The 24,168-nt window shown below is 48.9% G+C and overlaps 1 protein-coding gene across 1 annotated transcript; it reads right to left on the bottom strand.

The window, feature by feature from the left end:
* Window positions 1-2,934: 2,934 nt before the first annotated feature.
* On the bottom strand, window positions 2,935-23,635 carry KIF23 (kinesin family member 23). Its single transcript, XM_033070796.1, has 25 exons — window positions 23,612-23,635; window positions 23,178-23,332; window positions 22,772-23,027; window positions 21,116-21,244; window positions 19,862-19,967; window positions 18,791-18,927; window positions 17,971-18,080; window positions 16,872-17,042; window positions 15,148-15,189; window positions 13,853-13,965; window positions 12,920-13,041; window positions 12,414-12,516; window positions 12,062-12,141; window positions 11,847-11,966; window positions 10,878-11,037; window positions 10,106-10,273; window positions 9,724-9,881; window positions 9,316-9,489; window positions 8,667-8,846; window positions 8,006-8,293; window positions 6,136-6,366; window positions 5,547-5,629; window positions 4,832-4,913; window positions 4,429-4,499; window positions 2,935-3,607 (listed from the first exon to the last, which is right to left on the bottom strand). Exons 1-25 carry the CDS (start codon window positions 23,633-23,635, stop codon window positions 3,592-3,594), a joined length of 3,279 nt encoding a protein of 1,092 aa, XP_032926687.1. The 3' UTR covers window positions 2,935-3,591.
* Window positions 23,636-24,168: the final 533 nt, after the last annotated feature.

Raw genomic sequence — 24,168 nt, 5'->3', positions numbered from 1 at the left:
CTCCAAAGCTGCTGCACATCCCAAGGAATTTACGAGCTGTGTGGGGTGGGCTGGGCTCCAGCTCCATCTCCTCTGGATCCACATCCAAAGGAACCAGGGGATGAGGCTTTAATCAGGTGTGGATCAAGGAATTTCCCTGGAGTAATTCAGCCCAGGCTCTGTTCATGGCTCGGAATCAGAGCTCCGTGCCGTGACCCCGGCGCCACACTGAACCCGTTACCCGCTGATATTCCGGGATTAAAGAGGGATCAGGGAGATTTTTTCCCACTTTTCCAGATAAACTGCTCTGTCTGTTGGAGCACAGAGGGTGGGGGCAAAGCCCAGCATGGAAAAAATGAGGCTGGATGAACGGGAAGGGTTAGGAAAACAATCCTAGGGCAGGGATGAGGAGTCCATTAAATATTCCATGGATTAATGGGATCCAAGGGAAGCAGAGCTGGAGAGGGATGGGGAGCTCAGGGGTCATGGCCGGGCAGGAGGATCCTCACCCAGGATATCCATTGGAGAGAAACCTTGGAAAAACCAGGACAGACTTCCCAGAGAAGCTGCGGATGAATCTGGAAATGTCCAAGGTCAGGCTGGATGGGAATTGGAAAATCCTGGGATAGGGGAAGGTGTCCCTGCCCACGGCAGGGGTGGAATTGGATGGGATTGAAGGGTTAGGAGCAAAAATTAGGAGCCCAGGATTTGGGAATAAAAATCAGGATCCCATCCCATCCCATCCCATCCCATCCCATCCCATCCCATCCCATCCCAATCTCCCCTTTCCCATTCCCTGTGTCCTGTCCCTCCACCCCTTGTCCCAAACCCTTTTCCAGGGAACTCCTCGTTTTTTCCAGGATGAGGGCTGGATTCCCAGCCAGAATTCTGGGATGCGAGCAGAGCCCAGAGGAGTGGGTGGGATGGAAGTTTGGGACACTGGGAAAAGCCACAGCAGGATTGACTTTGGAGAGGGATCCCTTCCCATGGAATGGGATCCAACCCTCCCCTCCTTCCATGCACGGAATTCCGGGAATCCTCATTCTGGGAACGAGCTGGGATTCGCTGCTGGGCCAAGGAGGGTTTGCCAGCCCTGGAAAACAGGGATGGGAATCCTGGTGCCACACTGACACCTCATGGAAAAAGCGCTCCTTGCAATTCCAGCGCTCCGGGGATGGATTTTGGGATAAATGTTTGGATTTTACTCCCCAATTTGTCCTGGTAAAGGTGGTTTGGACAAAGGGAATTTCCCTGGAATTAAAGGCATTGGGATCAGGATCTGCCTGGAATAATCTGGAGGAGATTTTGGAGCTGCAATTCTAACATTTCCCCTCCAACCTCCCCTGTTTGCCTGGGGTTTGGAAGAAAATAAAATCAAATTAGAAATAAAATTTAAATTTAAATTCAGATAATTAAAACAAGAAGGAAAATTTAAAAATCAAAATAAAATCAAAAATTAAAATGAATTAAGAATAAGGATATAAATAAAAAATAAAAGTCAAATATAAAATAAATTAGAAATAAAATCAAAATGAAATTTGAAGAATTAAAATAAGAAAAAATTTTAAATAAAATAAAATAAGGAATTAAAATGAATTAAAATAAAAATAGAAATAAAATAAAACGTGCTTTTCACCCCTTTTTGCATCCAAACCTTCTCCATGATCATCCATTCCTTGTGTATCCCAGGTTTCCACTGGAATATTCCCAATGGGATTTTTCCAGTCACTGGGATAATGGACTCCAAATCCAAGAGATGGCTCCTCATTAATGATTAATTAACTCATTCAATCCCTCCAATCAGAGCCTTTCCCAGAGTTTTCCATCATTTCCAGTGGTTATCCCTATCCCAATCCTGATCCCAATTCCAGTCCTGATCCCAATCCAAATCCTGATCCCAATCCCAGTCCTGATCCCAATCCCAGTCCTCCCACAGGGGTAGGAAGAGGTTTGGGAGCAGGGAATCTGCCCAGGCTGGGATTTTCCAAGGACATATTCCCTATCCCAGGACAGGAAAAGGTTTGGGAAGTGGCACCATTCCTGGTGGTTATCCTAATTCCAATCCCAATCCCAACCCCAATTCCAGTCCTAATCCCAATCCTTTACCCCAATCCCAGTCCCCCACGGAGGAGCACAAGGGGAGGGATGGCAGCAGGGACATTCCCGGGACCCGTTCCCTATTCCCGTGGTTTTCCCACCCCACCTAGTGGTGCTCTGGCAGAGCTGCTTCCCATGGATCCAGCTGGGAGCTGCCTCTGGAGCCCATGGAATTCATGGAATTCTGCAGAGGATGGGAAACCCCTCCCTTTGTCCCACCCTGAGCCACTCCAGCCATGGAATCCCAGCAAGGAAAGGACCTGGAAAGGTCCTGGAGCCCCTCTGGAGCCAGGCTGGGAGAGCTGGGAATGCTCACCTGGAGAAGGATCCAGGGAATCCTCAGAGCCTGAACAGGCTCCACGAGAGCTGGGGAGGGATTTGGGATCAGGGATGGAGGGACAGCACACAGGGAATGGCTCCCACTGCCAGAGGAATGGATGGGACATTGGGATGGAATTCCCAGAGAAGCTGTGGCTGCCCCTGGATCTCTGGAACATCCAAGGCCAGTTTGGAGCAATCTGGGATACTGGGAAGTGTCCCTACCCTTGGGATGAGCTTTAAAACCCTTTCCAATCCTCATCCCAAACCCAATCCAAACCATTCTGGGATTTGAGGATTCCAAACCTTGGGAAGAAAAGCTTTTCCATGGGCTAGAACCTCTTGGATCGAGGCAATCCCTCAAAATGGTCCCAAATGTCCCCAGATTCCCTTTGGTGGGAATTTGAGGACAAAATTCTCCCAACCCCACCTCAGAATCCAAGCAGGATTTGAACATCCCAAAAAACACCCCTGCTCCCGTTTTTCTGCAAAGCCAGGGAAGCTCCTCCCCATGGAATTCCCTGAAAACCAGGAAGAGGCTTTGGAATAAAAGGATTTATTGAACACCTTGCAGGGACACACAGAGAGACAATTCCCACCCCACCTGTGAGGAAATCCCCTTTTACTTTCCCCCCATTCCCACATGGAAAACATTCCAGTTTCCCTCACACCCCAAAGCAGGTGGGATGGGAATTCCCACTGCTCCCGGGATTTCGGGCGAGCTTGGAATGTTCTGACAGATCAGTGACGCTTCAGATATTCCAAATTCATTCTTGCCAGAAGAAAATCCGTATTCCCAAGTTTTTCCTGGTTCCAGTAAAATTGGGAATGGCCAAAAAAACCCTTAAAGTGCTGGACTGCAGCTCGGAATAGCAGCGGTTGGGTCTCCCAAAAGAGAGGGAATGACCGGAAAAGATGGATTTGGGACTAAAAAATCTGGAAAAATCTCCCAGGGAAAAGCCTGGTGGTTCTGTCTGTAAGGATCCAGCTCCGTTTGGAATTCCAGAGGGACCTTTAGGAGTTCCCTAAATCTATGGGAAAGGACAGATCCATGAAGAACTTCTTTGGGATCACCCATGGAACCATTTCCCAGCTTCCCTAAAAACCTCTGGGAAAGAGCACAAAGCAGTTCCTGAGGAGCAGCGGCAGCAGAGAATTCCTCAGGCTGTGAAAATCCAGGATTCCAGCAGGAAAAATTCAGGGTTTCCTGCGCCTGCAACAGGAAAGAGACACAGAGAACTTTCAGGATTCTTCCAGAGGAATTTTGGGAGCAGCCAACCCCCTCATTCCCAGGTTTTTGCATTCCCAAATCTCCCACAGCTCCTAAAAAATCCAACATTTAAAACATTTAAAACTCAAAAAAAAAAAAAAAAATCCGGGGTTTTCCTTGGGTTTTTAGGCAGCAGGAGCAGTAAACAAAGGTGGATTCCAATTCCTCAATTCCCTCTTCCCACAGAGAACTGGAATCCTAAAAAATTGGAATTTCCCAAGGGATAACGTGAGCAAGAGGTTAAAGGGACAGGAGAGGGAATCCAGGGAATTCCTGACCCTATTCCAGTTGGGAATGCAAACCCAAAGTGGGAAGGGCAGCAAAGTTGGGGGGAAAACACTCCCAAATTTTGGAAACGTCAGGGATGAATTCCAGGAGCACAGAGCTGGAATTCCCAGGGATGTCTCATTAATAATCTGGGAAAGAGGGAATTCTCCACACTTCCTTAGTGGTTCCATAATGATGCAGTTGGAATTTTAGCAGGAATTCCACCACAATTCCCTCTTCCCACTGGGAACCAGAGCCCCAAGAAACTGGAATTTCCCAATTCTGAGAAACTGGAAATTCCCAATCCCAAGAAACTGGAAATCCCCAATGGATAACACGAGCAAGAGGTTAAAGGGGCATTCAGGGAATTCCTGCTGCCATTCCTGATATTCCACTTGGGAATGCAAACCCCATGTGGGAAGGGCAGTAGAGTTGGAGGGGAGGAAGACATTCCCGAGTTTTGGAATTTGTCTGGAAGGAATCCCAGGAGCACTCACTTGGGCTGGGCGTGGTGCTGCAATCCCGGTCCCAGCGCCGATCCCGCCCTCATCTCCACGGCCACGGAGCACTGGGAACACACCAAGGTCAGATCCAGCCCTTCCCACCACTCCCAGCATTCCCAAATCCCCAGATCCAGCCCTTCCCACCACTCCCAGCATTCCCAAATCCCCAGATCCAGCCCTTCCCACCACTCCCAGCATTCCCAAATCCCCAGATCCAGCCCTTCCCACCACTCCCAGCATTCCCAAATCCCCATCCCGAGGGGACTGGATGCCTGCAATGCCCAAGGTCAGGCTGGGATAAGGGGAAGTGCCCACGGAATGGTTGGATTGGGATGAGCTGCCTCCCAGCCTGCTCCATGCCAGAATTCCAGGATCCAGGATGACATTCCCAGCTCACCCTGGTTTCCACGTCCGTCCATTCCGATTCCGCGGCGTCCCCAGCGGGGTCGGGATCGGGAGGGGACGAGCGGCGCTTCCTCCTGGAACGGGAATTCACGGAATTACAGCACAAACCTCCTGGAATCTGCCACATTCCAACGCTGGAAAACCTCTTTAGTCTTCCTGAACAAATCTCAGATCCAGCAGCCATAAATTTCTCCAAGTTTATGGGATTTCAAGTCGGATTTTCCCATTGGATCATCCGGCCTGGAAGAGGTTCCACCCACGCACACGGAATTCCACATTTCCAGAAGCTCAAATTAAAGGTTTCACCATTGGAACCCTGGGAATTCCAGAATTCCAGAAGCTCAAATTAAAGGTTTCACCATTGGAACTTTGGGAATTCCACAATTCCAGAAGCTCAAATTAAAGGTTCCATGATTGGAACCTTGGGAATTCCAAGATTCCAGAAGCTCAAATGAAAAGTTGCACAACTGGAACTTCGGGAATTCCAGAAGCGCAAATGAAAGGTTCCATGATAGGAATTTTGGGAATTCCAGGATTCCAGAAGTTTCAAATTAAAGGTTCCATGATTGGAACCTTGGGAATTCCAAGACTCCAGAAGCTCAAATGAAAAGTTGCACAACTGGAACCTTGGGAATTCCAGAAGCTTCAAATGAAAGGTTCCACGATTGGAATTTTGGGAATTCCAGGATTCCAGAGGCTGGACTCACCCGGTGGGAGATTCCTGCTTGAGGGTCTCGATGTCTGTGAACTGCACGGACTGGCCACCACCCCTGGTCTTGAACACGTCCCCCTGGAATGGGAAAAGGACAAGGAAAAGCGGGATTGGGACAGGAACAACACTAGGATTCATCCCAGAATTCCAGCCCAAAGAGATACGGACACAAACAAGCTCCTCCCATTTCATTGCCAATGGATTGTTAAATAAACCATGGGATCCCAAAAATCATGGGATCTACAAATCATGGGATCCCACAAATCATGGAATTAATGGACAATGGGATTCACAAATCACAGGATTCCACAAACCATGGGATTAATGGACCATGGGATCCCACAAACCATGGAATTCACGGACAATGGGATCCATAAATCATGGAACCAACTGTGAAAACTCCAAATTCCAGCAATTCCAATGGAACATTCCCAACCTTCCCAAGGTCACTTTGATGAGCTGGGTCTGGATCTCAACCTTATCCCCAGCCCGGAGCACTGAGTGCCACACCCAGGAATTCCCAGGGTAACTTTAACTAAATTGCGTCGATTCCAACGCAACATTCCCGGGATTCCCGAGGTCACCTTGATGAGCTTGGTCTGGATCTCCCCGTCGGAGGCGAGCTCCTGGTGGGTCAGCAGGTACCGGTCACACCTGGCCAGGGCTCGCTCGCTGGGCGACTCCACGGTGATGGCCCGGGGCACGCGCGGCTGCAGCAGCGTCTCCGTGGGCACGTGGGACGGCGGCCGGTGATCCACCCAGCGCTCGCCGGCGCTGCGGGAACGGCGCGGCCGCAGCGGGGCCGCCGGGGCCACCTGGGAATGGGAACAGGGAATGGGAACTGGGAATAGACACTGGGAATGGAATGGGAACTGGGAATGGACACTGGGAATGGACACTGGGAATGGACACTGGGAATGGGAACTGGGAATGGGGGCCGGTGATCCACCCAGCGCTCGCCGGCGCTGCGGGAACGGTGTGGCCGCAGCGGGGCCGCCGGGGCCACCTGGGAATGGGAATTGGGAATGGGAATGGGAACAGGGAATGGGAACTGGGAACTGGGAAATGGGAATGGCGGCCAGTGATCCACCCAGCGCTAGCCGGCGCTGCGGGAACGGCGCGGTCGCAGCGGAGCCACCGGGGCCACCTGGGAATGGGAACAGGGAATGGGAACTGGGAACTGGGAATGGGCACTGGGAATGGGAACTGGGAATGGGAGGGATGGGGCCGGTGATCCACCCAGCGCTCGCCGGCGCTGCGGGAACGGCGCGGCCGCAGTGGAGCCACCAGGGCCATCTGGGAATGGACACTGGGAATGGGAACTGGGAACTGGGAATGGGAACTGGGAAATGGGAACTGGGAATGGGCACTGGGAATGGGCACTGGGAATGGCAGGGATGGGGCCGGTGATCCACCCAGCGCTCGCCGGCGCTGCGGGAATGGCGCGGCCGCAGCGGAGCCGCCGGGGCCACCTGGGAATGGGAACAGGGAATGGGAACTGGGAAGAGGAACTGGGAATGGGCACTGGGAATGGGCACTGGGAACTGGGAATGGGCGCTGGGAATGGGCGCTGGGAAATGGGAATGGACACTGGGAATGGGCACTGGGAAATGGGAATGGGAACTGGGAATGGCAGGGATGGGGCCGGTGATCCACCCAGTGTTCGCTGGCGCTGCGGGAACGGCACGGCCACAGCGGAGCTGCCGGGGCCACCTGGGAATGGACACTGGGAATGGGAACTGGGAACTGGGAATGGGAATTGGGAATGGCAGGGATGGAGCCGGTGATCCACCCAGCGCTCGTCGGCGCTGCGGGAACGGCGCGGCCGCAGCGGGGCCGCCGGGGCCACCTGGGAATGGGAATTGGGAATGGACACTGGGAATGGACACTGGGAATGGACACTGGGAACGGGAACTGGGAAATGGGAATGGGTAGAATTGCAGGAGGGATTGGAGGAAACATGGAAAGGAAAAGGGAAATGCTGGGAAATACCAGAAAAAGGGAAACACTAGGAAAAGGGAAAAAAAACAATGGGAAACACCAGGAAACACCAGGAAAAGGGAAAGGGAAACACCGGGAAAAGGAAAACACCAGGAAAAGGGAAATGGCAGGAAAAGGAAAATGCCGGGAAACACCAGGAAAAGGGAAAGGGAAACACCAGGAAAAGGGAAATGGCAGGAAAAGGGAAATGCCAGGAAAAACATGAGGACATCCATGGCTACAGCAGAGTGTGGCCACCTCAGAGCTCCCTAAAAGTGGGAATTCTCAACTTCCAAGGAAGCTCCAAACACCAAGAGGGCGGCGAGGGCAGCCAGGCTCCGTCTGGGGCCAGCAGGACGCGTTAGAGACAGCTCTACTCTACGTTAGGCGGGCTCAAGGGCAGGGAACCTTTAAGCCGGGCTGAAAGGCAGAGAACTGTAAAGCTGGGCTCAACCCCACTAGGTCAGGACTAACCCTGCAGCACGGATCCTCTTCCTGCTCTAGCTCCTCTCTATCCCTGGGCACTTCCAGCACTCGGTTCCAGCACATCCCTCTCCTCCTGGCGGGGCTGGGCCAGGCCGAGCCCGGCTCCGCTCCCGCTTTATTCCTGGGTTTGGGAATGCTGGCTGGCTCGCAGGAAGGGCCTCTCTGCTCCCACTCCAGCACGCAGGAGGCCACAGAGATGCTGCTGCAAGAGTTGGAGCGCCGGTGCACCCGCGGGGCCACCCGGCTGTCCCCAGGCTCAGCGGGGTCACCGCAGCTCTGGGGAGAAGGGAGAGAGCAGTGAGACACAGCAGACTCCAAGCAAACAGGGACAGAAAATTCCAGGGATTTCCCCCTTCCTGAGGATATCAGGAGGTGGGAGAATGGATGGAGAACAAACAGGACAACAGGGAATTCAAGCTGCTCCAGACTCTGGGCTGAAAGAAACATCAGTGAGACACAGGGACAGACAGATCCAGGGATTTCCATTCCTGTGGATATCAGGAGGTGGATGAAGAACGAACAGCAGACAAGGAATACAAAGCAAGCTGCTCCAACTCTGTAGCTTGGGGGGTTACTAATACTTAAAATCCCTGCACTTCATCCCTAAAAATGCAGCTTCCTAAATGCAGAAGGTTTGGGGGTGACTCACGGGCGCAGGGGAAGGAGACACGGATCTCGGGAGAGGCTTTTCCCGATCCCTCTCCCGGGAAGGCCTCTCTGGCCTCTCGGCTCTGGGCTCGGTGACGATGGCCTTGAGCTGCTTCAGCTTCTCATCCTTCACCCACAGCTTGTTCTGCATCTCCAGCTGCTTGGCTGCCACCCTCCGCTCCTGCAGGCACAGGGAAAGCCACGGGAAACATGGAATTGTGGAGGCTGGAAAGCTGAACCCAGCCTGGAGCCCTGAGTGCCACATCCAGGTGTTCCTCAGATACCTCCAGGGATGGGGATTCCAAACCTCCCTGGGCAGCTCCAATGTTTACAACTCTTTCCAGGAGGGAATTGTCCCGGTATTCAGCCTGAGGCCATCCCCTCTCCTCTGTCCCTGTTCTCTGGGAGCAGAGCCTGACAGCCCAGCTGTTCCTTTCCTTCTTTCCTTTCCCCTCCATCTCCTTTCCCTTCCCTTCCCATTCCTTTCCTTTCCATTTTTCCTCCCTTCCCCTCAATCCCTTCCCTTCCCTTCCCCAAGAACCTCCACAAACACAAACAGGAATTTCCAACCCCAGAATTCCCACAAACACCAACCAGACCAGCAAACCCCCAAATCCCAGATAACTTGATCCCTGTTTTCCTGCACTCACACATTCCTTCTCCCACTTGAGGGAGGTCTCAGCCACCATTCCCTGCAGCCTGGCCTCCAGCCTCTTCTTGTCCGACTCCTGCCGCTGCAGCTTCTGGCTTTTGCTCTCCAGCTCCTGCTGCAGGTTCCTCTTGTCCTCCTCGTAAATCGTGGCTGTCTTCTCCAAAATCTCGATCTGTGGGAAGAGAGGAGGGATTTGGGTGGGAACACAACCCTCTGATGCAGGAATTCCTGCTTGTATTTCCCCTGGTGAAGCTCTGTTTTCAATTCTAAATCACTCTGTTTGGTGTTTTAAAAGATTCACCTTGTAAAAGAGCTAAAAAGTGTTCAGTAAGAGTTCCTCAAAAATATTAATTCCTAAATTTGCTAAATGATCCATTAAAAAAAAGGGATTTGTGTTCCAGCTGACCTTGTACTCCAAGGTTTTAATCTTCTTCTCCTGCCGTTCCAGCTCTGTCTTCTGCCCTGCGATGATTTTCTCCTTCTCAGCCAGTTTTCCTTGGATATAATTTTCCTTGGATGTCACACTGGAGTCAAATTCCTGCAGCTTTGTTTTACAGGCAAGAACTGGAAGAAAATTTGGATGTTTTCTATTTTATCTTTAATCTTCACCTTTATCTCCAGAACATCCTGTTTTTCCCAAACAATTTAAAGCCTAAAATTCCTCACAAAAAAGTTTGAAACGATCAATCTAAACAAGAAAACTGGGGCAAGGGGGAATCCTCTAAGGAATAATAAGGGCACCAAATCTGAGTTTTGTCCTGATGTTCCAATTTGGGGTAAATTCCTACCGGTTTTGGCAAGGTCCTCTGCCAGCATCTGCTTCATTTTCTTGCGCTGTTCCAGGGCCTCGATCAGTCTGGGGAGTGTTTGGTCATCATCGATATCCAAGAGCTCGCAGGGAGGCAGGGGAGGGAAGTTCTGGAAAAACAGCTCAGCAGCAGATGGCTCCTCTGGTCCTGCAGGATGGAAAAATCTGTCAGCAGGATGGGAAAATTCCAATGGAAAAGGGGTAGGATGGTGGAAAACTGGGAATGATTGATGGGGGCTACGGGTTTCCAAAGAAAGGATTAAATGTGACAGCCTTGATTCCCTGTTTTATTAAAAGCAGGTTCTGAACATCCTGCAACTTCCTTGGGACAATTTCCTGTCAGGACCTGCATTATTGGGACCATGGATTCATCCCAATCCCATGGAATTCCTTGGACACTGAAGAGGGAAGAGCAGCAGCTCCCAGGGTACTGAGATTCCTCTGGCACAGCTAAGGCTCAACTGAATTGGTTTGAAATTTAATTCCTAACAGAAAACCCTGCTGGAATCATGGAATGGTTTGGGTTGGAAGGGACCTCAAAGGGATCCCATTCCATGGGCAGGGACAATTCCCACTGCCCCACATTCCAATCTGGCCTTGGACACTTCCAGAGATTCAGGAGCAGCCACAGTTCCTCTGGGAATTCCACCCCAACGGGAAACCATTCCCTGTGTCCTATCCCTCCATCCCTCCTGCAGAGTCCCTTCAGCCCCTGCACGTGGCTCTGGATTTTCCCTTTTCCCAGCTCTCACCTGCTCCCACGGGGCCTCCCCTGAGCTCCAGCTTTCGGGCCAGCTCCTCTCGGAACGCCTGGTTCCGGAGGCGCCGCCCCGGCGTCAGCCCGCACAGGGGCCGGTCCACGGGCCTGGCCACCTCCACCTCCTGGGTCACCTCTGCAAAACGCATCACTTGCTGCAAGGAAACAGGGAAAAACCACCAGGAGAACCCGGATCTGGGGTTGGGAGAGGGGTTTGGGTCGTTACATTGGGAAAGGAAGGATTGTCCGGCTGGAATCTCCAGCTGCAGTTTGGGATTTTCCAGAAAGCTCCTCCCCCCCAAAATTCCACATGGAATTCTTGGAATGGCAGGGATTAAACACCTAAATATGGTTCCATGGAGTTTTGTGAGGAAGGGAACCCTTCTCACTTTCCAAGCAAGGAGCAGGTGTGATATGAAAAGGTAAAATAAGGTTTGGAGAGCAATTTATCCCACAAAATCATAATCGAAGCATTCCGCATCCTCCTATCTCTTGGAGTACAGAAATCCAGGGAAAAAGAGAAAAATAAGAGCAGGAAGTAATGGAAAAAGGGAATTTACAGGAATTCTGTGAGGAAGGAAAACCTTTCTCACTTTCCCTGTGAGGTTTGGAGAGCAGATCTTCCCCACAAAATTACAACTGAAGCATTCAAACACCAATTATAATTCCTTATATCCCTTGGAGTACAAGAATCCAGGGAGAAACAGGAAAAGAAGAGCAGGAGGGAATGGAAAAATTGAATTTACCAGAATTCTGTGAGGAAGGAAAACCTTTCCCACTTTCCAAGCAAGGAGTGGGCACAATTTGAACAGGAAAAATAAGATTTGGGGAGCAGATTTATCCCACAAAATTATAACTGAAGTGCTCAAAAACCAATTATAATTCCTTATATCCCTTGGAGTACAAGAATCCAGGGAAAAAAGAGGAAAAGAAGAGCAGGAGGGAATGGAAGGAGGGAATTTACCAGGCTTTCCTCATAGTCCTCGGCCTTGGGATTCACACACACGATCATCCGAACTTTCCCTTCTCCATCAAAATAGTTCTTGAAGAGATGAGTCAGTTTGGAATCTCTGTATGGAACCATCTGGGAATAAAGGCCAGGGCAAATCCAGTGAGTTTTCCTGACCCAGGAGATGAAATCCAAGGATAATTAAGGATAATCAGGGAAGGGCTGCCCACCTTGTTTGTTCCGTACAATTGGTTTTCCCGCAGAACCTCGATGCACGTCCTTAAGGTCATCAAAGACTGGTTGATATTCCCTAAAAACAGCAAACACAAGGAAAAAAAACCTCCATGAGCAGCCCTTGGATCACGTTCCCAAATTATTCAGAAGAATAAATTGCCTAATTAACGATATTTGTTAATAATTTCTCCAATTAACTGAAGTGGTTGCAAACTTGTGCTTTCCAAACGGGAAGATTGAAGGTCATCAAATCCTAACAGAGCACTTCAAGAATTCCTGGGATTCCTCCCTGGGAGATGGGATTAGCGGGAGTTTAATTAGCAGGGTTAATTAGCAGGGGGTTCCTACCTGCCTCCCGCAGCCTGTTCCCCTCGGCCTTGGTCCTGTTGGTTCTCTCGCTTCCAGCCAGATCCACCAGGGACAGCTGGCTCAGGGTGATCTGCTCCTTTTCCTGGGATACAGGAGAAATCCTGGATCCCCCACATTCCCTCCAAAGGGAACGGGGGACACCTCACCCCAAAAAGCACTTCCAAGGAATGTGCTGGATACGAGCTCGGAGGGGTTGGTACAGCATTTTTTTTTTTGGGAGGTTTGGCAGATCCCTTCTGCCTTGGGATCATTCAGATTCCCAACATCTGAGATTCCCAAACAAGGGGATTTGGGGTTTGGGGTTTCCAAGGGGATTTGGGGTTTGGGGTTTCCCAAACAAAGGAAAAGCTGAAAACCACCCAGCAGCTTCACCCTCTGTTTTAACACCGAATTTACGACTAACTCCTCCAAAAAAAAAAAAACCCCAAAAAACCCCATAAATTCCACAAAAATCCCAGAATCCCATAAAATCCTGCTGGACTCACCTGGAGGACGTTGTCCCCGTCGGCATCCAGAGGAGCCTGTGCCAGTTTGATGATGAACACCGAGTGGGAGCGGCTGGATTCCCGGTTCAGCTGCGTGTTGGCGATGCGCCGCTTCTTCTGCCCTGCCCCGACACCCCAAATCCCAAAATTCAGCTCCCACCTCCTCCAGCCTCACTGCACAGCTGGGGGATACTGGGAATCCCAGGGGGTTTGGGGTTTCCCAGGGGGTTTGGGGTTTCCCAATGGATTTGAGGTTTGGGGTTTCCCAGAGGATTTAGGGTTTCCCAATGGATTTGGGGTTTCGGGTTTCCCCACAGGTTTGGGGTTTCCCAGGGGATTTGGGGTTTCCCAATGGATTTAGGATTTCCCAATGGATTTAGGATTTGGGATTTCCCAATGGATTTGGGATTTCCCAGGGGATTTGGGGTTTTCCCCGGGGTTTGGGGTTTTCCAATGGATTTGGGGTTTCCCAGTGGATTTGGGGTTTGGGGTTTCCCAGAGGATTTAGGGTTTCCCAATGGATTTGGGGATTGGGATTTCCCAGAGGATTTGGGGTTTCTCAATGGATTCAGGATTTCACAATGGATTTAAGATTTGGGGTTTCCCAGGGGATTTAGGATTTCCCAATGGATTTAGAATTTGGGGTTTCCCAGCAGATTTAGGATTTGAGGTTTCCCAATGGATTTAGGATTTGAGGTTTCCCAATGGATTTGGGTTTTCCCAAGGGATTTGGGATTTCACAGCTGTGAAATGATGGGAACTGTGGGATACTGGGAAGGGCTGGGAATGGTGAAACCCCAAAATGCCCAGAGATGCTCCATCCCTGGAAATGCCCAAAGTGGGATGGAGTTATTCCAGTGGAATTTCGTGGATAATGTTTAAGGTGATGGGATTTGGGATCAAATAAATTCCAATTTTTTATTTTTTTTTTACCTCTCCAAAAGACTTCAAAAGCTTCCTCTGTGGATTTGACCTCCACCTCGGTGCAGCCCGTCACGTACATGTTGTGGTTCTGGTCTTCCCGAAGGATTTTGGACTGGGGAGGTCTTTGGGATAAGGGGAAAAAGGGAAAATAAATAAATCCCATTAGGGTGGAGTTGTCTGGGGAGCTTCCTGCCATGCAGATCTTCTTGGAGGGCAAAATTCAGTGGGAAAAGGGAAAAAATCTGAGGGAAAAACGACAAAAATTCTGAGGGAAAAATGTAAAAAAATTCTGAGGGATAAAAGGACAAAAATTCTGAGGGGAAAATGACAAAAATTCTGAGGAGGAAATATCAAAAATTCTGAGGAGGAAATGTCAAAAATTCTAAGGAGGAAATGTCAAAAATTCTAAGGAGGAAATAATCCAAAATTCTGAGGGGAAAACATCAAAAATGCTGAGGGAAAAGGGTCAAAATTCTGAGGGGAAAATGACAAAAAAATCTGAGGGATAAAAGGACAAAAATTTTGAGGGGAAAATGACAAAAATTCTGAGGGGAAAACATCAAAAATTCCGAGGGAAAAGAGTCAAAATTCTGAGGGGTAAAGGCCAAAAATGCTGAGGGAAAATCATCCAAAATTCTGACTGAAAAATTGTTAAAATTGAGGGGGGAAAGGTCAAAAAATTCTGAGGGGAAAGTTCAAAGTTCTGAAGGGAAAATGTTCAAACTTCTGAGGGAAAACATCAAAAATTCAGGGGCAAAAATGGTCAAAATTCTGAGGGAAAAATCATCCAAAATTCTGAGGGGAAAATCATTCAAAATGCTGAGGGGAAAATCATTCAAAATGCTGAGGGGAAAAGGGTCAAAATTCGGAGGGGAAAAGGGTCAAAAATGCTGAGGGAAAAATAATCCAAAATGCTGAGGAAAAAGTTCAAATATTAAAAGGGAAAAGAGATAAAATTCTGAGGGGAAAATGTGAAAAACTTCTGAGGGAAAACATCAAAAATTCTGAGGGGTAAACAAACAAAATTCCAAGAGAAAAGGTCAATTCTCCATCTAAAAGGTGGAAGAGGGAATAGAGGACACGGACACACAGCCAGGATTAGTGACACTCCAGCTACTGCTCTAATTAGCAGCTATTTAATTGCAATTAATTGCTTTGGTGGCAGCTATTGCTTTTCTACAAGCACACAGAAGCAAGGAGAGCATCCTAGATTTCCTAGGAAAGCAAGGAAAGGCAGGGAATTTTCTGCTCCTAATCAAGGCAAACAGCAGTGGAATAATGGGAATAAGACATTGGACACATACACAAAGTCTCCATTTCTCACAGGAGTGTTGCAACTGTTCCACCTACCAAAAAAACGGGGAAAAAATATTAAATCTTTGATTTCTGCCTCAGATCTTTCCACACTGCAGCTTCCAGAGGGAGAAATAATCCCAGATTTCTTTTTTTTTTTTTAGGATGGGCTTTGGAAATAAGCACCTTTTAATATTTTTATTTTTATGTTTAAAATTTTAATGTTTAAAAAAACATTTTATTATAAATGCTTTTAAACACTAAATGTTTTTAAAAGCACTCCCAGAGATCCAAATCCTTCTGGAATGAGGACACTGGAGAAGCTCCCAGTTTGATTTGCCTTCGTTAATCTTTGTTAATCAACCTTAATTACACAGGACAGAGGGGCTCCTTTAATGGAATTTCAATCCATGGATTCCAAGAGGAATTTAGATTTTAGACATCACAAAATATCCCTAAAAAATAACCCTAAAAATTATCACAAAATATTCCTGAAAAAATCCCTAAAAATTATCACAAAATATCCCTAATTTCTGTTTTTCTGGGAATTATTGATATAAGGTGGGATAATATGGAAACAAACCAGTGGTTTTCACTGTTTCCAGGGAAAAAAAATCTATGGAATGGTTTGTTCCAAGTTGAAATCACCTGTTAGAACAGATTTGGAATTTTAGTGGGATACAATCGCCTAATTAACATTTGCTTATGAATCACCCAGCCTAACAAGGAAGGGAGCACCATGCCATCAGCACTGAAACATTCCTGTCTGGATTCTTTTCCATGTGTTTTTAACAGTGATTCTCAGGAATTCTGAGTCATTCTCCCTAAGGTTAGAACAAAAAAAACCACAGTGGAGATCCTAGAAAATCCTGCCAGGACTGGGAATCTAGGAATTCTGAACCAAGCTCCCTAAGGTTAGACCAAAAACCATGGTGCAAATCCTAGAAAATCCTGCCAGGACTGAGATTCTCAGGAATTCTGAGCTCCCTAAGGTTAGAACAAAAAACCATGGTGCAAATCCTAGAAAATCCTGCCAGGACTGGGATTCCCAGGAATTCTGAGCTCCCTAAGGTTAGAATCAAAAACCACAGTGGAGATCCTGCCAGGACTGGGATTCCCAGGAATTCTGAGCCATGCTCCCTAAGGTTAGAACAAAAAACCACAGTGGAGATCCTAGAAAATCCTCCCAGGATTGGGATTTCCAGGAATTCTGAGCTCCCTAAGGTTAGAATCAAAAACCACAGTGGAGATCCTGCCAGGACTGGGATTCCCAGGAATTCTGAGCCATGCTACCTAAGGTTAGAACAAAAAACCACAGTGGAGATCCTAGAAAATCTTCCCAGGATTGGGATCCCAGGAATTCTGAGCTCCCTAAGGTTAAAACCAGAAAAATCATGGTGGAGATGCTAGAAAATCCTCCCAGGAATTCTGAGACATGCTCCCTAAGGTTAGAATCAAAAACCACAGTGGAGATCCTGCCAGGACTGGGATTCCCAGGAATTCTGAGCCAAGCTCCCTAAGGTTAGAACCAAAAACCCCAGTGCAAATCCTAGAAAATCCTGCCAGGACTGGGAATCTGGGAATTCCCAATCTCCCTGGTGTTTGATGGGCTCAAAGGAGGTGTTGGATGTTGGGACAGGACACAGTGACACTCCAGACCTTGTCCTCATCCCCCTGTTCCAGAGGCGATTCCCAAGCCCAGGATCCCGGTTTGGGATGTGCTTTTGGGACTCACTTGGGTTTGATGGAGTCGAAGGGAGCCTCCTCCAGCAGGTCGTAGATGTAGTTGTTGTAGATCTCGATGTAGGACACGAAGACGCCGTAGACGTTGTCCTCGTCCACCTCCTCCACCTTGCAGTGATCCTGGATGTCGATCATGTCGGCAAACTCGGGATCCAGCTGCCTCCTGGGGCAAGAAAGAGGGATTGGGGATGGGATTTCTAGGGAGCCAGAACGTGCCAGGGTAGATCTGAGGGGTTGGGTGGGGAAATGAGAGATATTCGGGAAAATTCTGCTTTTGGGGGGTCCTGTGCAGGGCCAGGAGCTGGAATTCTGTGATTCAATGGAGGGAATTCCATGGTTGGAATTCCATGATTCGATGGAGGACATGATCCATCTGAGGGAACTCCATGGTTGGAACTCCATGATTCCATGGAGGAAATTCCATGATTCAACGGAGGAAATTCCATGGTTGGAATTCCATGATTCAACGGAGGGAATTCCATGATCCAGCTGAGGGAATTCCATGGTGGAAATTCCACGATCCAAACAGAGGAATTTCCATGGTTGCAATTTCATGATTCAATGGAGGAATTTCCATGGTTGGAATTTTATGATCCAATGGAGGAAATTCCATGGTAGGAATTCCATGATCCAATGGAGGAAATTCCATGATCCAACTGAGGGAATTCCATGGTTGGAATTCTGGGAGAAAAGGTCAAAATTCTGAGGGGAAAAGGTCTCAAAATTCCGAGGGGAAAACAGAAAAAATTCCGAGGGGAAAACAGAAAAAATTCCAAGGGGAAAACAGAAAAAATTCCAAGGGGAAAACAGAAAAAATTCCAAGGGGAAAACAGAAAAAATTCCAAGGGGAAAACAGAAAAAATTCAGGAATAAAAGCCATGGAATGGTTTCCTCCAAGCTGAAATCTCCTGTTAGAACAGCAGGAATAGATTGGGAATTTCAGTGGGATACAATTACCTAACTAATTAAATATTTGCCTTATTTTTTTCCCCCCCAATTTTTTCCTTCATTTCTTCAAGGGAAGAGCCTGAGAGAAGGGAAATCCCATTTCTAGGGAACAAATTCCCTCTGCTATTCCCAGAGTCACTCACTTCCCAGCTGGAGTTTTTGGGGTGGGCAGGGCTTCCCTCCTCTGGCGCTCCAGCAGAGCCTCCACCTCGCTCTGCACGTCCACCCCGTTCTTGTCATCCAGCTTGAAAACCTGAGGGAAAAACCAGGAATTTCAGACAATTCCAACATCCAGGTGCTGGCCAGCAAAGCATTAATTAGTCTGATTAGGCTGCTGTTAATTTATTAATGACATGCCCCTCATTAGTGCTCGACCCAGCAAGATCTGACAGAAACAAGTTGCAAAATAATGTTTTATAAAAGCTCCCAAGGTTGAGAATTCCAGGATTATTTCAGTATATTTTAGGCACATCTTTGGAAAAACATCCTTAATTTCATGAGCAGACAGTTAATTTTTGGTTTTATGGGAATTACTGCAGTGAAGTGGAATAATATGGAAATATGGAGCTCCAAACCAGTGTTTTTCAGTGATTCCAGGGAAAAAAAAAAAAGCCATGGAATGTGTTGAAATCACCTGTTGGGACAGCAGGAATAGATTGGGAATTTCAGTGGGATACAACTGCATGATTAATTAAAGATTAATTCCTAAGGAGGAAGGGAACACCTTGGCCAGCAGCACTGAAACATTCCTGGCTGGATCCCTTCCCATGAGCTTTGCACAGATTTTTCCCAGGATGGGTTTGGGGAACAAGCCCCAAATTATCGAATGGTTTAGAAATTCATTCCCTTTTGGAACCAGGATGCTGGAGTTGGGATTTTTTCCCTCTTCCAAGCCTTCCAGAGGCAGGTTTGGAGCAGACACCCAGGGGTTTGGGGCTGGGGGAGGATTTGGGAGGCACTCACGAATCTCTTGGCCTGGAAGGGGCCGATGCTGTTGAAGATCATGGCCAGGCAGCGGGGCAGGAGCCCCCCATCCCCAGGGGATCCTGTCATGGTGTGGGTCTTCCCACTGCCTGTCACTCCATAGGTGAACAGGAGACCTGGGGATGCAGGGAAAAGGGAGAAATCAACGGGATTAGGGGGGGGAAAAAAGAAAAAATTCCACCTTGAATATTCCACACCATTCAAAGCAGTGATGGGCACAGCTGGGAATATCCATCACCCCTCCAAGAGACACAAACCAGCCTTGGAATATTCCAGACTGGATGGGAACATTCCTGGGATAGTGGAAGGTTTCCCTGCCCATGGAAAGGGATGAGCTTTAATGTCCTTCCCAGATATTTGATGGTTTAGGAAGTGATGCTTTCTTTAATTTTTTTGCCTTTTGTTGCTCTTTTTGGGAGTTGAAAATGTCGCTTTGCTAAAAGTGCCAAAATTCTGATTTGGTAATCTGCAATTCCCACAGACCACAGGAAAATCTGGGAGAGCAGGGAGAAGGATTTGGATGCACTTCCATGGCACTGGATCATCCACTCCCATCCCAGGATTCCTATTCCATAAAGAGCTTCCAAGGGAATGGCTCTCTGCAAGCTGAAATCCCATTGGAACAGCTGGAATGGATTGGGAATTGTATCCCACTGAAATTCCCAAATTAATTAAATATTTCCCATTTTTTCCCCAAATTTTCCTTCATTTCTTCAAGGGCAGAGCCCAAGAGAAGTGAAATTCAATTTTGTGTGAGGAGCTGAGGCACAATTCCAGCCAAACTTTGGGATCATCCATTCCCATCCCAGGAATCCTATTCCATAAAGGGAATGGCTCCCCCCCAGCTAAAATCCAGTTGGAACAGCAGGAATGGATTGGGAATTTCAGTGGGATACAATTCCCTAATTAATCACATGTTTGGTGGGAATTTCAGTGGGATACAATTCCCTAATTGAAATCCCATTTTGTGTGAGGAGCTGAGGCACAATTCCAGCCAAACCCTGGGAATGGTGAAATCCTGGGAATGGACAGGACAGGAACTCTGCTCACCGTTTTTGCCCCGGATCAGATCCTCCACCAGAGGTTTGGCCACCACATCAAAGAGCTCCTTCTGCACCACCAGAGTGCCAAAAACCTCCTTGAAGGAATACTGGGTCTGCCAAGAGAGGGAAAAGCACCTGGAATTCCAGCTCCACAGCCTGGAGAGGATCCCACAGAGCACAGAATTCCCAATTCTGAATATCCCCCCCCAGAATCCAAGCAAAGGAGCATCCACTGAGATCCAAGTGGAGCTGTTCCCGCATGGAATTGGATTTATTTGGGATTTTTTTCCAGTCTGGTTTCAGTTTTTCAGTCAGGAATTTCAAGCTGGTTTTATTTTTTAATGAATTGTAATGAAAATTTTAATTAATTTTGATAGTCCTAGATTTCAAGCTGGTTTTATGTTTTTTTAATGAATTATTTTAATGAATTTTAAAAGGAATTTCCAGGCAGGAATTGCAAGCAGGAATTTGGGACTCCTGGCAGGAATTGCGGGAATGAATTTTGGAATTTCGGGCATGAATTGCAGGCAGGAATTTTGGGAATTCCATGCAGGAATTGCAGGCAGGAATTCTAGGCAGGAATTTGGGATTACAGGCAGGAATTCCAGGCAGGAATTGTGGGCATGAATTCAGGATTCCAGGCAGGAATTGCAGGCAGGAACTCTGGGCAGGAATTTGGGATTCCATGCAGGAAGTCCAGGCAGGAATTTCGGGAATTACATGCAGGAATTGCGGGCAGGAACTCTGGAATTCCAGGCAAGAATTTGAGATCCCTGCATGGAATTTCAGGCAGGAATTTTGGGGATTCCACGCGGGAATTCCAGGCAGGAATTCCGGGCAGAACTTCCGGAATTCCAGGCAGGAGTTCCTGTCAGGAATTTGGGATTCCATGCAGGAGTTCTGGGTAGGAATTTGGGATTCCAGGCAGGAATCTGGGGTTCCAGGCAGGAATTTCAGGCAGGAATTTGGGATTCCAGGCAGGAATTTGGGATTCCAGGCAGGAATTCCAGGCAGGAATTTCGGGAATTCCAGGCAAGAATTGCGGGCAGGAATTCTGGATTCCAAGCAGGAATTCCAGGCAGGAATTTCGGGAATTCCGTGCAGGAATTTGGGATTCCAGGCAGGAATTTTGGATTCCAGGCAGGAGTTCCCATCAGGAATCTGGGGTTCCAGGCAGGAATTTGGGATTCCAGGCAGGAATTTCAGGAATTCCCGTCAGGAATTTTGTATTCCAGGCAGGAGCTCCCGCTGGGAGCCGTACCTCGCGGTACTCGCCGTTGCGGAACACGCGGAAGCCGTCGGGCGGGTGCAGCTGCACCGTGGTGCTGTTGATGACCTCGATGCAGCACTCCTGATCCGCACGGCTGAGCGGGCGCACGCGGCAGTACACCTGGGAAAACGGGAATGGAAACGGGAATGAGACCGGGAATGAGACCGGGAATACACCTGGGAAAACGGGAATGGAAACGGGAATGAGACCGGGAATGAGACCGGGAGTACACCTGGGAAAAACAGGAATGGAAACGGGAATGAACACGGGAGAACTCCTGGGGAAAACGGGAATGGAAACGGGAATGAGAACAGGAGTACACCTGGGAAAAACGGGAATGAGACTGGGAATGGAAATGGGAATGAGACCGGGAATACACCTGGGAAAAACGGGAATGAGACTGGGAATGAGTACACCTGGGAAAAACCGGGAATGGAAACAGGAATGAGACCGAGACTAGACCTGGGAAAAATGGGAATGAGACCAGGAATGCGATCGGGAATGGAAATGGGAATGAGACCGGGAGTACGCCTGAGAAAACAGCGAATGAAACCGCGAATGAGACCGGGAATGGAACTGGGAATGAAACTGGGAATGAACTCGGGAGTACACCTGGGGAAAACTGGGAATGAAACTGGGAATGGAACTGGGAATGAAACCAGGAGTACACCTGGGATTGGGGAAAATCCGGGAATGAAACCGGGAATGAACACAGGAGTACCCCTGTGGTTGGAGGGAAATGGGAATTAAACTGGGAATGAACCTGGGAATGAACACAGGTGTACACCTGGGATTGGGGGGAATAAACTGGGAATGAAACTGGGAATGAACATGGGAGTACACCTGGATAGGGGAGAAAAAGCAGGAATGAACCTGAGACGGGGGAAAATAAACCAGGAATGAAACTGGGAATAAAACTGGGAATGAACACAGGAGTATACCTGGGATTGCAGGGGGATAAACTGGGAATGAAACTGGGAATGAACCCGGGACTGGAGGGAAAAACCGGGAATTAAACTGGGAATGACGTCGGGAGGACACCTGGGACTGGGAAAATAAACCGGGAGCAAAACTGGGAATGATTGCGGGAATGAACCCGGCAGTACGACAGGGACGGGGGGAAATAAACCGGGAATTAACGGGAGTGATCCCGGGAGTACGGCAGGGATCGGGGGAAATAAACCGGGAATTAACGGGAATGATCCCGGGAGTACACGTGGGATGAGGGAAACGGGGATAAACCCGGCAACAAACCTGGGAATGAGCCCGGCAATAAAGCTGGGAATCAGGGAATTCAGGATGAGCCCGGCAATAATCCCGGGAATTTTGAGAGGTGGGAACGAGGGAATTCGGGATGAACACGGCAATAATCCCGGGAATTTTGGGAAGTGGGAATCAGGGGAATTCGAGATGAGCTCGGCAATAATCCCGGGAATTTTGAGAGGTGGGAATCAGGGAGTTTGGGATAAACCCGGCAATAATCCCGGGAACTTTGGAAGGTGGGAAACAGGGAATTTAGGATGAGCCTGGCAATAACCCCGGCAACTTTGGGAGGTGGGAACCAGGGAATTCGGGATGAACACGGCAATAATCCCGGGAATTTCGGGAAGTGGGAACCAGGGAATTCGGGATGAGCCCCGCACTCACCCCCACCGGGTCCTTCAGCGTGGGGTTCGTGGCTTTCTTCGGCCTCCGCGGCGTCTTGGCCCTACTGAGGGGAGAGAGCCGTGAGGGGACAGCGGGACCGGACCGAGACAGGACCGGGACAGGACCGGGACAGGACCGGGACAGGACCGGGACAGGGAAGGAACCGGGCACGGGACAGGGACAGGCCGAGCAGGACCGGGGGCACCCACCACCCCGGGGACCCCCCAAAGCTGCCGCCTCCCCGCCGCCCCGGGGCCTGTGGAGCCACTCACGCCGCCTTCATGTCGCGGGTGGCGCCGCCGCTGTCGCGACAGGGCCCGGGGCTCGCGCTGGCACCGAGCGGCCGCCGCGCGCCCGCCGCGATTCAAATCCGGCCAATCAGCGCGCGCGCCGCCCGTGACGTCACCGACGCACGGCGACGCCGAAGGGGCGCGGCTCGAGGCGCGGGCGCCCCCTGCTGGCCGTCACGGTGGAAGGGATGCGACCGCGGGTTCGAATCCCGGTCCCGGGCGATCCCCGTTTTTCTGGTTTTTTTCCCCGTTTTTTCCGCTTAATTCTAATCTTTCAGGAAAACAGGTGGAATGCGGAGTGTGTGCAGAGCCAGAGATTCTATGTGTGCCCGCCTGGAGGTGGCTCAGTCACTCAGTTAATTCCCAACGTGATGGAAAGGAGTGAATTCCCAACATGTGGAAAATGAGTTAATTCCCAACCCAAAGGAAATGAATTAATTCCCAACTTGATGGAAAGGAGTTAATTCCCAACCCAATGGAAATGAGTTAAATCCCAACATGTGGAAAATGAGTTAAATCCCAACCCAATGAAAATTAGTTAATCCCCAACCTGTTGGAAATTATTCCCAACCATATGGAAATGAGTTAATTCCCAACCTGTTGGAATTAATTCCCAACCTGATGGAAGCGAGTTAATTCCCAACCTGTGGGAAATGATCCATGGAAATGTGATGTTGGGACACGTGGGAAAAATCCGGCAGAACAAGTCCAGAGAAAAGCAAATTTCCTGCCAAGGGAGTGGATTCCAATGGGGAACTGGGGAGGGGGATTCAATTCCTTTTAAATTCCAGGGAATTCCCATTTTTATTCCAAATTCCTGAATGTTTCCAAGATGCACTTCAAGGATATTAAAAAAGGGGATAAAATGACCTGGAGGACCCTGAAATTCCTGCTCTTTTCCAGCTTTTCCAAATCCTCGTGGCTTAAGGAGGGATGAGGGAGGTTCGTTGGAATTTGGTCTCAAAATTCCTGGATTTCTTTGGGATTTGCCGTGGATTAACATTCCACAAAGAAACATCCCAGTTTATTTCCTTGGAACAACTGGATATGGAGTTTTCCTTCCTCCTGGGAAGGGAATTGAGGAAAATCCAGACATTTTTGGTAAAA

This window comes from Catharus ustulatus, chromosome 12 (assembly GCF_009819885.2).
Source record: "Catharus ustulatus isolate bCatUst1 chromosome 12, bCatUst1.pri.v2, whole genome shotgun sequence".
Lineage (NCBI taxonomy): Eukaryota > Metazoa > Chordata > Aves > Passeriformes > Turdidae > Catharus > Catharus ustulatus.
This window is presented reverse-complemented; position numbering and strand designations above follow the sequence as displayed.

Bases quoted from the DNA above. Each gene is read 5' to 3' on its own strand.
- KIF23 (XM_033070796.1), bottom strand. From the start codon at position 23,635: ATGGTTGGGAATAATTTCCAACAG. The intron at 17,043-17,970 runs GTGAGTGACTCT...TTCTTGCCCCAG, and splicing joins CCAAAAACTCCAGCTGGGAA to GAGGCAGCTGGATCCCGAGT. The intron at 12,517-12,919 runs GTGAGTCCAGCA...CCTGTATCCCAG, and splicing joins ACGGGGACAACGTCCTCCAG to GAAAAGGAGCAGATCACCCT.